This window comes from Hypanus sabinus, chromosome 10 (genome assembly GCF_030144855.1).
Source record: "Hypanus sabinus isolate sHypSab1 chromosome 10, sHypSab1.hap1, whole genome shotgun sequence".
Taxonomy (NCBI): domain Eukaryota; kingdom Metazoa; phylum Chordata; class Chondrichthyes; order Myliobatiformes; family Dasyatidae; genus Hypanus; species Hypanus sabinus.
In genome coordinates this window covers 106,710,836-106,723,633 of record NC_082715.1, presented here as the reverse complement: position 1 = coordinate 106,723,633, position 12,798 = coordinate 106,710,836, and the positions used below count along the sequence as shown (strand labels likewise).

Below are 12,798 nucleotides of genomic sequence, written 5' to 3'. Positions count from 1 at the left end.
GGGTCAGTGGGGGTGAGGTTTGTGCGGTGAGTGGGGGTGAGGTTTGTGGGATGAGTGGGGGTGTGGGGGTGAGGTTTGTGGGGTGAGTGGGGGTTTGGTTTGTGGGGTGGTGGGGGTGAGGTTTGTGGGATGAGTGGGGGTGTGGTTTGTGCGGTGAGTGGGGGTGAGGTTTGTGGGATGAGTGGGGGTGAGGTTTGTGGGGTGAGTGCGGGTGTGGGGGTGAGGTTTGTGGGGTGGTGGTGGTGTGGTTTGTGGGATGAGTGGGGGTGTGGTTTGTGGGGTGGTGGGGGTGAGGTTTGTGGGATGAGTGGGGGTGTGGTTTGTGGGGTCAGTGGGGGTGAGGTTTGTGCGGTGAGTGGGGGTGAGGTTTGTGGGATGAGTGGGGGTGTGGGGGTGAGGTTTGTGGGGTGAGTGGGGGTTTGGTTTGTGGGGTGGTGGGGGTGAGGTTTGTGGGATGAGTGGGGGTGTGGTTTGTGCGGTGAGTGGGGGTGAGGTTTGTGGGATGAGTGGGGGTGAGGTTTGTGGGGTGAGTGCGGGTGTGGGGGTGAGGTTTGTGGGGTGAGTGGGGGTTTGGTTTGTGGGGTGAGTGAGGGTGTGGTTTGTGGGGCCTGTGGGTGGGGTGATGGTGATGAGGTTTGTGGGGTGGTGGTGGTGTGGTTTGTGGGGTGAGTGGGGGTTTGGTTTGTGGGGTGGTGGGGGTGAGGTTTGTGGGATGAGTGGGGGTGTGGTTTGTGGGGTCAGTGGGGGTGAGGTTTGTGCGGTGAGTGGGGGTGAGGTTTGTGGGATGAGTGGGGGTGTGGGGGTGAGGTTTGTGGGGTGAGTGGGGGTTTGGTTTGTGGGGTGGTGGGGGTGAGGTTTGTGCGATGAGTGGGGGTGTGGTTTGTGCGGTGAGTGGGGGTGAGGTTTGTGGGATGAGTGGGGGTGAGGTTTGTGGGGTGAGTGCGGGTGTGGGGGTGAGGTTTGTGGGGTGGTGGTGGTGTGGTTTGTGGGATGAGTGGGGGTGTGGTTTGTGGGGTGGTGGGGGTGAGGTTTGTGGGATGAGTGGGGGTGTGGTTTGTGGGGTCAGTGGGGGTGAGGTTTGTGCGGTGAGTGGGGGTGAGGTTTGTGGGATGAGTGGGGGTGTGGGGGTGAGGTTTGTGGGGTGAGTGGGGGTTTGGTTTGTGGGGTGGTGGGGGTGAGGTTTGTGGGATGAGTGGGGGTGTGGTTTGTGCGGTGAGTGGGGGTGAGGTTTGTGGGATGAGTGGGGGTGAGGTTTGTGGGGTGAGTGCGGGTGTGGGGGTGAGGTTTGTGGGGTGAGTGGGGGTTTGGTTTGTGGGGTGAGTGAGGGTGTGGTTTGTGGGGCCTGTGGGTGGGGTGATGGTGATGAGGTTTGTGGGGTGGTGGTGGTGTGGTTTGTGGGGTGAGTGGGGGTTTGGTTTGTGGGGTGGTGGGGGTGAGGTTTGTGGGATGAGTGGGGGTGAGGTTTGTGCAGTGAGTGGGGGTGAGGTTTGTGGGGTGGTGGGGTGAGGTTTGTGGGGTGAGTGGTGGTGTGGTTTGTGGGGTGAGTGGGGGTGAGGTTTGTGGGGTGAGTGGGGGTGAGGTTTGTGCAGTGAGTGGGGGTGAGGTTTGTGGGGTGGTGGGGTGAGGTTTGTGGGGTGAGTGGTAGTGAGGTTTGTGGGGTGGTGGGGGTGAGGTTTGTGGGGTGAATGGGGGTGAGGTTTGTGGGGTGGTGGGGGTGAGGTTTGTGGGATGAGTGGGGGTGTGGTTTGTGGGGTCAGTGGGGGTGAGGTTTGTGGGATGAGTGGGGATGAGGTTTGTGGGGTGGTGGTGGTGTGGTTTGTGGGATGAGTGGGGGTGTGGTTTGTGGGGTGGTGGGGGTGAGGTTTGTGGGATGAGTGGGGGTGTGGTTTGTGGGGTCAGTGGGGGTGAGGTTTGTGCGGTGAGTGGGGGTGAGGTTTGTGGTTTGTGGGATGAGTGGGGGTGAGGTTTGTGGGGTGAGTGCGGGTGTGGGGGTGAGGTTTGTGGGGTGAGTGGGGGTTTGGTTTGTGGGGTGAGTGAGGGTGTGGTTTGTGGGGCCTGTGGGTGGGGTGATGGTGATGAGGTTTGTGGGGTGAGTGGGGATATGCGTGGTGTGGAACTGACCTCTGCCCCGCTCCCTCAGGTGATGATGGCTCTGTCGAACCACCTGAACGCGGTGGAGTCGGAGAAGCAGAAGCTGCGGGCGCAGGTGCGGCGACTGTGCCAGGAGAACCAGTGGCTGCGGGACGAGCTGGCGGGGACACAGCAGAAGCTGCAGCGCAGTGAGCAGGCTGTGGCCCAGCTCGACGAGGAGAAGAAACACCTCGAGTTCATGAACCAGCTGAAGAAATACGATGACGACACCTCTCCCTCGGTCTGGATCCTCTCCCCTCCCCCACAGACCTCGATCCCCTCCCCTCCCCTACAGACCTCGATCCCTCCCCGTCCCTCACTCTGGATCCCCTCCCCTCCCTCACTGTTCTGTCCTGCCCCTCACTGCCCAGAACTAGCACAACCTTTTTCTGGGCCTGACCCACTCCCTGGGTGTGTGTGTGTGTCTCCCATATCTCTCAGTGTTGAGGTGCGATAGGTGACTGTACACCTACCCCTGTGTGATAGAGTGGTGATTGTCTCATTGCCCTTTTGTATTCCTGGCAAATCCCTCCTCCTCCAGCCACGCTGTCCATCCCTCATACATCTCCCCTCTCCCCTCAGTCCCATCCCTCATACATCTCCCCTCTCTGTTCTACCCCACCCTCTCCCCACTGCGCCACCTCTCTGCCCTTGCTTGGTGCGTCCCAACTAATGTGTGTCTGTGTTTTCCTCTTCCTCAGGATGAGAAGGAGGGAGAGACCTCAAGAGATTCGCTGGATGACCTATTCCCCGAGGAGGAGGAGCACGGCCCCGGAGGTGAGCAAGGGAGAGGGGAGGGTTGGAGGGCAGTGAGAAGGAAGGGTGTTGGGAAGGGATTGGGGGGAGGGGAGTATGTGGGGAGGTTAGTGAGTGGGTATGATGGGAGGGTAGTGCAGTGAGTTTGAGGGGAGAGGTGGCGAAGGGAGCAGATGAAGGGAGGCAGTGATTGAGTGTGACCGGTGTAACATGAGTGTAAGTGGGTTGGGGTGTGAGTGTGAGGGGTTAACTGTGAGTGTGGGGATGTGTGACCTGAGTGAGGGGGGTGATGTGAATGTGACGTGAGTGTAAATGGGTGTGACGTGAGTGTGGGGGCTGTGACATTACTCTGGGGTGTGACGTGAGTGTGGGGGCTGTGATGTTACTCTGGGGTATGACGTGAGTGTGATGGGTGTGATGTGAGTGTCTGGTGTGATGTGAGTGTGGGGTGTGAGGTGAGTGTGGAGTGTGATGTGAGTGTCTGGTGTGACGTGAGTGTGATGGGTGTGACGTGAGTGTAATGAGTGTGATGGGTGTGACGTGAGTGTGATGGGTGTGACGTGAGTGTAATGAGTGTGATGGGTGTGACGTGAGTATGATGGGTGTGACGTGAGTGTGATGGGTGTGTCGTGAGTGTGATGGGTGTGTCGTGAGTGTAATGCGTGTGATGTGAGTGTGGGGTGTGACGTGAGTGATGGGTGTGACGTGAGTGTGATGGGTGCGTCGTGAGTGTAATGCGTGTGATGTGAGTGTGGGGTGTGATGTGAGTGGGGTGTGACCTGAGTGTGTGCTGTGACGTGAGTGTGGGGTGTGATGTGTATGGGATGGGTGTGACGTGAGTGTAATGAGTGTGACGTGAGTGTGATGGGTGTGACGTGAGTATGGGGTGTGATGTGAGTGTGGGGTGTGATGTGAGTGGGGTGTGACATGAGTGTGATAGGTGTGACGTGAGTGTGGGGTGTGACATGAGTGTGGGGTGTGATGTGAGTGGGGTGTGACATGAGTGTGTGCTGTGACGTGAGTGTGGGGTGTGACGTGAGTGTGGGGTGTGACGTGAGTGTAATGAGTGTGACGTGAGAGTGGGGTGTGATGTGAGTGTGGGGTGTGAGGTGAGTGTGGGGTGTGATGTGAGTGTGGGGTGTGACGTGTGTGTGATGGGTGTGACGTGAGTGTGGGGTGTGACGTGAGTGTGATGGGTGTGATGTGAGTGTGAGGTGTGATGTGAGTGTGGGGTGTGAGGTGAGTGTGGGGTGTGACGTGAGTGTGGGGTGTGACGTGTGTGTGATGGGTGTGATGTGAGTGTGAGGTGTGATGTGAGTGTGAGGTGTGATGTGAGTGTGAGGTGTGATGTGAGTGTGGGGTGTGAGGTGAGTGTGGGGTGTGACGTAAGTGTGGGGTGTGACGTGAGTGTGGGGTGTGAGGTGAGTGTGGGGTGTGACGTGAGTGTGGGGTGTGACGTGTGTGTGATGGGTGTGACGTGAGTGTGATGGGTGTGACGTGAGTGTGGGGTGTGACGTGAGTGTGGGGTGTGAGGTGAGTGTGGGGTGTGAGGTGAGTGTGGGGTGTGATGTGAGTGGGGGGTGTGATTTGAGTGTGGGGTGTGACGTGAGTGTGATGGATGTGATGTGAGTGTGAGGTGAGTGGGGGGTGTGAGGTGAGTGGGGGGTGTGATGTGAGTGTGGGGTGTGACGTGAGTGTAATCAGTGTGACGTGAGTGTGATGGGTGTGATATGAGTGGGGGGGTGTGATGTGAGTGTGATGGGTGTGATGTGAGTGTGGGGTGTGACGTGAGTGTGATGGGTGTGATGTGAGTGTGGGGTGTGATGTGAGTGTGATGGGTGTGATGTGAGTGTGGGGTGTGATGTGAGTGTGGGGTGTGACGTGAGTGTAATCAGTGTGACGTGAGTGTGATGGGTGTGATATGAGTGGGGGGTGTGATGTGTATGGGAGGTGATGTGAGTGTGGGGTGTGACGTGAGTGTGATGGGTGTGATGTGAGTGTGGGGTGTGACGTGAGTGTGATGGGTGTGATGTGAGTGTGGGGTGTGACGTGAGTGTGATGGGTGTGATGTGAGTGGGGTGTGACGTGAGTGTGGGGTGTGACGTGAGTGTGATGGGTGTGATGTGAGTGTGGGGTGTGATGTGAGTGTGATGGGTGTGATGTGAGTGTAATGAGTGTGATGGGTGTGATGTGAGTGTGGGGTGTGATGTGAGTGTGGGGTGTGACGTGAGTGTGATGGGTGTGATGTGAGTGGGGTGTGTGATGTGAGTATGATGGGTGTGACGTGAGTGTGATGGGTGTGTCGTGAGTGTAATGCGTGTGATGTGAGTGTGGGGTGTGACATGAGTGTGGGGTGTGACGTGAGTGATGGGTGTGACGTGAGTGTGGGGTGTGACATGAGTATGGGGTGTGATGTGAGTGGGGTGTGACCTGAGTGTGTGCTGTGACGTGAGTGTGGGGTGTGATGTGTATGGGATGGGTGTGACGTGAGTGTAATGAGTGTGACGTGAGTGTGATGGGTGTGATGTGAGTGTGGGGTGTGACGTGAGTATGGGGTGTGATGTGAGTGTGGGGTGTGATGTGAGTGGGGTGTGACATGAGTGTGATAGGTGTGACGTGAGTGTGGGGTGTGACATGAGTGTGGGGTGTGATGTGAGTGGGGTGTGACATGAGTGTGTGCTGTGACGTGAGTGTGGGGTGTGATGTGTATGGGATGGGTGTGACGTGAGTGTAATGAGTGTGACGTGAGAGTGGGGTGTGATGTGAGTGTGGGGTGTGAGGTGAGTGTGGGGTGTGATGTGAGTGTGGGGTGTGACGTGTGTGTGATGGGTGTGATGTGAGTGTGGGGTGTGACGTGAGTGTGATGGGTGTGATGTGAGTGTGAGGTGTGATGTGAGTGTGGGGTGTGAGGTGAGTGTGGGGTGTGACATGAGTGGGGTGTGACGTGTGTGTGATGGGTGTGATGTGAGTGTGAGGTGTGATGTGAGTGTGAGGTGTGATGTGAGTGTGAGGTGTGATGTGAGTGTGGGGTGTGAGGTGAGTGTGGGGTGTGACGTGAGTGTGGGGTGTGACGTGAGTGTGGGGTGTGAGGTGAGTGTGGGGTGTGAGGTGAGTGTGGGGTGTGACGTGAGTGTGGGGTGTGACGTGTGTGTGATGGGTGTGACGTGAGTGTGATGGGTGTGACGTGAGTGTGGGGTGTGACGTGAGTGTGGGGTGTGAGGTGAGTGTGGGGTGTGAGGTGAGTGTGGGGTGTGATGTGAGTGGGGGGTGTGATTTGAGTGTGGGGTGTGACGTGTGTGTGATGGATGTGATGTGAGTGTGGGGTGTGAGGTGAGTGCGGGGTGTGATGTGAGTGGGGGGTGTGATGTGAGTGGGGGGTGTGATGGGTGTGACGTGAGTGTAATCAGTGTGACGTGAGTGTGATGGGTGTGATATGAGTGGGGGGTGTGATGTGAGTGTGATGGGTGTGATGTGAGTGTGGGGTGTGACGTGAGTGTGATGGGTGTGATGTGAGTGTGATGTGAGTGTGGGGTGTGACGTGAGTGTAATCAGTGTGACGTGAGTGTGATGGGTGTGATATGAGTGGGGGGTGTGATGTGTATGGGAGGTGATGTGAGTGTGGGGTGTGACGTGAGTGTGATGGGTGTGATGTGAGTGTGGGGTGTGATGTGAGTGTGGGGTGTGACGTGAGTGTGATGGGTGTGATGTGAGTGTGGGGTGTGACGTGAGTGTGATGGGTGTGATGTGAGTGTGATGGGTGTGATGTGAGTGTGGGGTGTGACGTGAGTGTGATGGGTGTGATGTGAGTGTGGGGTGTGATGTGAGTGTGATGGGTGTGACGTGAGTGTGAGGTGTGACGTGAGTGTGGGGTGTGACGTGAGTGTGGGGTGTGACGTGAGTGTGGGGTGTGACGTGAGTGTGATGGGTGTGATGTGAGTGTGAGGTGTGACGTGAGTGTGGGGTGTGATGTGAGTGGGGTGTGACGTGAGTGTGATGGGTGTGATGTGAGTGTGAGGTGTGATGTGACTGTGGGGTGTGACGTGAGTGTGATGGGTGTGATGTGAGTGTGATGGGTGTGATGTGAGTGTGAGGTGTGACGTGAGTGTGGGGTGTGACGTGAGTGTGATGGGTGTGATGTGAGTGTGATGGGTGTGATGTGAGTGTGGGGTGTGATGTGAGTGTGAGGTGTGACGTGAGTGTGGGGTGTGATGTGACTGTGGGGTGTGACGTGAGTGTGATGGGTGTGATGTGAGTGTGAGGTGTGACGTGAGTGTGATGGGTGTGATGTGAGTGTGAGGTGTGACGTGAGTGTGGGGTGTGATGTGACTGTGGGGTGTGACGTGAGTGTGATGTGAGTGTGAGGTGTGACGTGAGTGTGGGATGTGACGTGAGTGCGCGGTGTGACGTGAGTGTGGGGTGTGATGTGAGTGTGGGGTGTGACGTGAGTGTGATGGGTGTGAGGTGAGTGTGGGGTGTGATGTGAGTGTGATGTGAGTGTGGGGTTTGCGGTGAGTGGGGTATGACGTGAGTGTGGGGTGTGATGTGTATGGGAGGTGATGTGAGTGTGGGGTGTGACGTGAGTGTGGGGTGTGACGTGAGTGTGATGGGTGTGACGTGTGTGTGATGGGTGTGATGTGAGTGTGGGGTGTGTCGTGAGTGTAATGGGTGTGACGTGAGTGTGGGGTGTGATGTGAGTGTGGTGTGACGTGAGAGTGATAGTTGTGATGTGAGTGTGTGGTGTGACGTGAGTGTGGGGTGTGATGTGTATGGGATGTGATGTGAGTGTGGGGTGTGACGTGAGTGTGCGGTGTGACGTGAGTGTGATGTGACTGGGGTGTGAGGTGAGTGTGGGGTGTGATGTGAGTGTGATGTGAGTGTGAAGTGAGTGTGGGGTTTGAGGTGAGTGTGCGGTGTGACGTGAGTGTGATGGGTGTGACGTGAGTGTGATGGGTGTGATGTGAGTGTGAGGTGTGATGTGAGTGTGAGGTGTGATGTGAGTGTGTGGTGTGATGTGAGTGTGATAGGTGTGATGTGAGTGTGGGGTGTGATGTGAGTGTGTGGTGTGACGTCAGAGTGGGGTGTGATGTGAGTGTGATGGGTGTGACGTGAGTGTGATGGATGTGATGTGAGTGTGAGGTGTGACGTGAGTGGGGGGTGTGATGTGAGTGGGGTGTGACGTGTGTGTGATGGGTGTGATGTGAGTGCGGGGTGTGAGGTGAGTGGGGGGTGTGATGTGAGTGGGGGGTGTGATTTGAGTGTGGGGTGTGATGGGTGTGACGTGAGTGTAATCAGTGTGACGTGAGTGTGATGGGTGTGATATGAGTGGGGGGTGTGACGTGAGTGGGGGGTGTGATGTGAGTGTGGGGTGTGAGGTGAGTGGGGGGTGTGATGTGAGTGGGGGGTGTGATGGGTGTGACGTGAGTGTAATCAGTGTGACGTGAGTGTGATGGGTGTGATATGAGTGGGGGGTGTGATGTGAGTATGATGTGAGTGTGGGGTTTGAGGTGAGTGGGGTGTGATGTGAGTGTGGACTGTGACATGAGTGCGCGGTGTGATGTGAGTGTGGGGTGTGATGTGAGAGTGATGGGTGTGATGTGAGTGTGGGGTGTGACGTGAGTGTGATGGGTGTGATGTGAGTGTGGGGTGTGACGTGAGTGTGATGGGTGTGATGTGAGTGTGGGGTGTGATGTGAGTGTGATGGGTGTGACGTGAGTGTAATCGGTGTGATGTGAGTGTGATGGGTGTGATGTGAGTGTGAGGTGTGACGTGAGTGTGGGGTGTGACGTGAGTGTGGGGTGTGATGTGACTGTGGGGTGTGACGTGAGTGTGATGGGTGTGATGAGAGTGTGAGGTGTGAGGTGAGTGTGAGGTGTGACGTGAGTGCGCGGTGTGACGTGTGTGTGATGGGTGTGATGTGAGTGTGGGGTGTGATGTGAGTGTGATGTGAGTGTGGGGTTTGAGGTGAGTGGGGTATGACGTGAGTGTGGGGTGTGATGTGTATGGGAGGTGATGTGAGTGTGGTGTGTGACGTGAGTGTGGGGTGTGACGTGAGTGTGATGGGTGTGATGTGAGTGTGTGGTGTGAGGTGAGTGTGGGGTGTGATGTGTATGGGATGTGATGTGAGTGTGTGGTGTGATGTGAGTGTGGGGTGTGAGGTGAGTGTGGGGTGTGATGTGAGTGTGGGGTGTGACGTGAGTGTGGGGTGTGAGGTGAGTGTGGGGTGTGATGTGTATGGGATGTGATGTGAGTGTGTGGTGTGATGTGAGTGTGATAGGTGTGATGTGAGTGTGTGGTGTGATGTAAGTGTGGGGTGTGACGTGAGAGTGGGATGTGATGTGAGTGGGGGGTGTGACGTGAGTGTGGGGTGTGATGGGTGTGACGTGAGTTTAATGAGTGTGACATGAGTGTGATGTGTGTGACGTGAGTGATTTGAGTGGGGTTTGAGATGAGTGTGGGGTGTGACGTGAGTGTGGGGTGTGACGTGAGTGTGGGGTGTGATGTGTATGGGATGTGACGTGAGTGTGGGATGTGACGTGAGTGTGGGATGTGACGTGAGTGTGATGGGTGTGATGTGTGTATGAGGTGTGACGTGTGTGATGTGAGTGTGGGGTGTGAGGTGAGTGTGGGGTGTGACGTGAGTGTGGGGTGTGATGTGACTGTGGGGTGTGACGTGAGTGTGTGGTGCGACGTGTGTGGGGTGTGATGGGTGTGACGTGAGTGTGATGGGTGTGAGGTGAGTGTGGGGTGTGATGTATGGGATGTGATGTGAGTGTGGGGTGTGATGTGTATGGGATGTGATGTGAGTGTGGACTGTGACATGAATGCGCGGTGTGACGTGAGTGTGATGGGTGTGATGTGAGTGTGCGGTGTGATGTGAGTGGGGTGTGACGTGAGTGTGATGGGTGTGACGTGAGTGTGATGGGTGTGATGTGAGTGTGGTGTGACGTGAGTGTGATGGGTGTGACGTGAGTGTGATGGGTGTGATGTGAGTGTGGGGTGTGATGTGAGTGTGTGGTGTGACGTCAGAGTGGGGTGTGATGTGAGTGATGTGTGTGACGTGAGTGTAATGAGTGTGACGTGAGTGTGATGGATGTGATATGAGTGTGGGGTGTGATGTGAGTGGGGTGTGATGTGAGTGTGAGGTGTGACGTGAGTGTGGGGTGTGACGTGAGTGTATTGAGTGTGATGGGTGTGAGGTGAGTGTGGGGTGTGATGTGAGTGTGGTGTGACGTGAGAGTGATAGTTGTGATGTGAGTGTGTGGTGTGACGTGAGTGTGGGGTGTGATGTGTATGGGATGTGATGTGAGTGTGGGGTGTGACGTGAGTGTGCGGTGTGACGTGAGTGTGATGTGTGTGATGTGACTGGGGTGTGAGGTGAGTGTGGGGTGTGATGTGAGTGTGATGTGAGTGTGAAGTGAGTGTGGGGTTTGAGGTGAGTGTGGGGTGTGACGTGAGTGTGATGGGTGTGATGTGAGTGTGAGGTGTGATGTGAGTGTGAGGTGTGATGTGAGTGTGTGGTGTGATATGAGTGTGGGGTGTGATGTGTATGGGATGTGATGTGAGTGTGGGGTGTGACGTGAGTGTGCGGTGTGACGTGAGTGTGATGTGTGTGATGTGACTGGGGTGTGAGGTGAGTGTGGGGTGTGATGTGAGTGTGAGGTGTGATGTGAGTGTGAGGTGTGATGTGAGTGTGTGGTGTGATGTGAGTGTGATGGGTGTGATGTGAGTGTGTGGTGTGACGTCAGAATGGGGTGTGATGTGAGTGTGATGGGTGTGACGTGAGTGTGATGGATGTGATGTGAGTGTGAGGTGTGACGTGAGTGTGGGGTGTGATGGGTGTGACGTGAGTGTAATCAGTGTGACGTGAGTGTGATGGGTGTGATATGAGTGGGGTGTGTGACGTGTGTGTGGGGTGTGATGGGTGTGACGTGAGTGTAATCAGTGTGACGTGAGTGTGATGGGTGTGATGTGAGTGTGGGGTGTGATGTGAGTATGATGGGTGTGATGTGAGTGTGGGGTTTGATGTGAGTGTGATGTGAGTGTGGGGTTTGAGGTGAGTGGGGTATGACGTGAGTGTGGGGTGTGATGTGAGTGTGGGGTGTGACGTGAGTGTGATGGGTGTGATGTGAGTGTGATGTGAGTGTGGGGTTTGAGGTGAGTGTGATGGGTGTGATGTGAGTGTGATGGGTGTGATGTGAGTGTGGGGTGTGATGTGAGTGTGGGGTGTGACGTGAGTGTGGGGTGTGACGTGAGTGCGGGATGTGACGTGAGTGTGATGGGTGTGATGTGTGTATGAGGTGTGACGTGTGTGTGATGGGTGTGATGTGAGTGTGGGGTGTGAGGTGAGTGTGGGGTGTGATGTGAGTGTGAGGTGTGACGTGAGTGTGGGGTGTGACGTGAGTGTGGGGTGTGATGTGACTGTGGGGTGTGACGTGAGTGTGTGGTGCGACGTGTGTGGGGTGTGATGGGTGTGACGTGAGTGTGATGGGTGTGAGGTGAGTGTGGGGTGTGATGTATGGGATGTGATGTGAGTGTGGGGTGTGATGTGTATGGGATGTGATGTGAGTGTGGACTGTGACATGAATGCGCGGTGTGACGTGAGTGTGATGGGTGTGATGTGAGTGTGCGGTGTGATGTGAGTGGGGTGTGACGTGAGTGTGATGGGTGTGACGTGAGTGTGATGGGTGTGATGTGAGTGTGGTGTGACGTGAGTGTGATGGGTGTGACGTGAGTGTGATGGGTGTGATGTGAGTGTGGGGTGTGATGTGAGTGTGTGGTGTGACGTCAGAGTGGGGTGTGATGTGAGTGATGTGTGTGACGTGAGTGTAATGAGTGTGACGTGAGTGTGATGGATGTGATATGAGTGTGGGGTGTGATGTGAGTGGGGTGTGATGTGAGTGTGAGGTGTGACGTGAGTGTGGGGTGTGACGTGAGTGTATTGAGTGTGATGGGTGTGAGGTGAGTGTGGGGTGTGATGTGAGTGTGGTGTGACGTGAGAGTGATAGTTGTGATGTGAGTGTGTGGTGTGACGTGAGTGTGGGGTGTGATGTGTATGGGATGTGATGTGAGTGTGGGGTGTGACGTGAGTGTGCGGTGTGACGTGAGTGTGATGTGTGTGATGTGACTGGGGTGTGAGGTGAGTGTGGGGTGTGATGTGAGTGTGATGTGAGTGTGAAGTGAGTGTGGGGTTTGAGGTGAGTGTGGGGTGTGACGTGAGTGTGATGGGTGTGATGTGAGTGTGAGGTGTGATGTGAGTGTGAGGTGTGATGTGAGTGTGTGGTGTGATGTGAGTGTGGGGTGTGATGTGTATGGGATGTGATGTGAGTGTGGGGTGTGACGTGAGTGTGCGGTGTGACGTGAGTGTGATGTGTGTGATGTGACTGGGGTGTGAGGTGAGTGTGGGGTGTGATGTGAGTGTGAGGTGTGATGTGAGTGTGAGGTGTGATGTGAGTGTGAGGTGTGATGTGAGTGTGGGGTGTGACGTGAGTGTGGGATGTGATGTGAGTGTGTGGTGTGACGTGAGTGTGTGGTGTGACGTGAGTGTGATGGGTGTGATGTGAGTGTGGGGTGTGATGTGAGAGTGATGGGTGTGATGTGAGTGTGGGGTGTGACGTGAGTGTGATGGGTGTGATGTGAGTGTGCGGTGTGATGTGAGTGGGGTGTGATGTGAGTGTGATAGGTGTGATGTGAGTGTGTGGTGTGATGTGAGTGTGGGGTGTGACGTGAGTGTGATGGGTGTGATGTGAGTGTGTGGTGTGATGTAAGTGTGGGGTGTGATGTGAGTGTGGGGTGTGATGTGAGTGGGGGGTGTGACGTGAGTTTAATGAGTGTGACATGAGTGTGATGTGTGTGACGTGAGTGATTTGAGTGGGGTGTGACGTGAGTGTGGGGTGTGATGTGTATGGGATGTGA

At 55.7% G+C, this 12,798-nt stretch overlaps 1 protein-coding gene across 3 annotated transcripts in view; it reads left to right on the top strand.

Moving 5' to 3' along the window:
- klc1b (kinesin light chain 1b) overlaps window positions 1-12,798 on the top strand; it is a 74,297-nt gene that overhangs the window by 15,978 nt on the left and 45,521 nt on the right. For all 3 annotated transcript variants that reach the window (XM_059982545.1, XM_059982544.1, XM_059982546.1), the window contains exons 3-4: window positions 2,141-2,371; window positions 2,832-2,907. In XM_059982545.1, coding sequence (XP_059838528.1) covers window positions 2,141-2,371; window positions 2,832-2,907 — 307 coding nt within the window. The remainder of the gene's footprint in view (window positions 1-2,140; window positions 2,372-2,831; window positions 2,908-12,798) is intronic.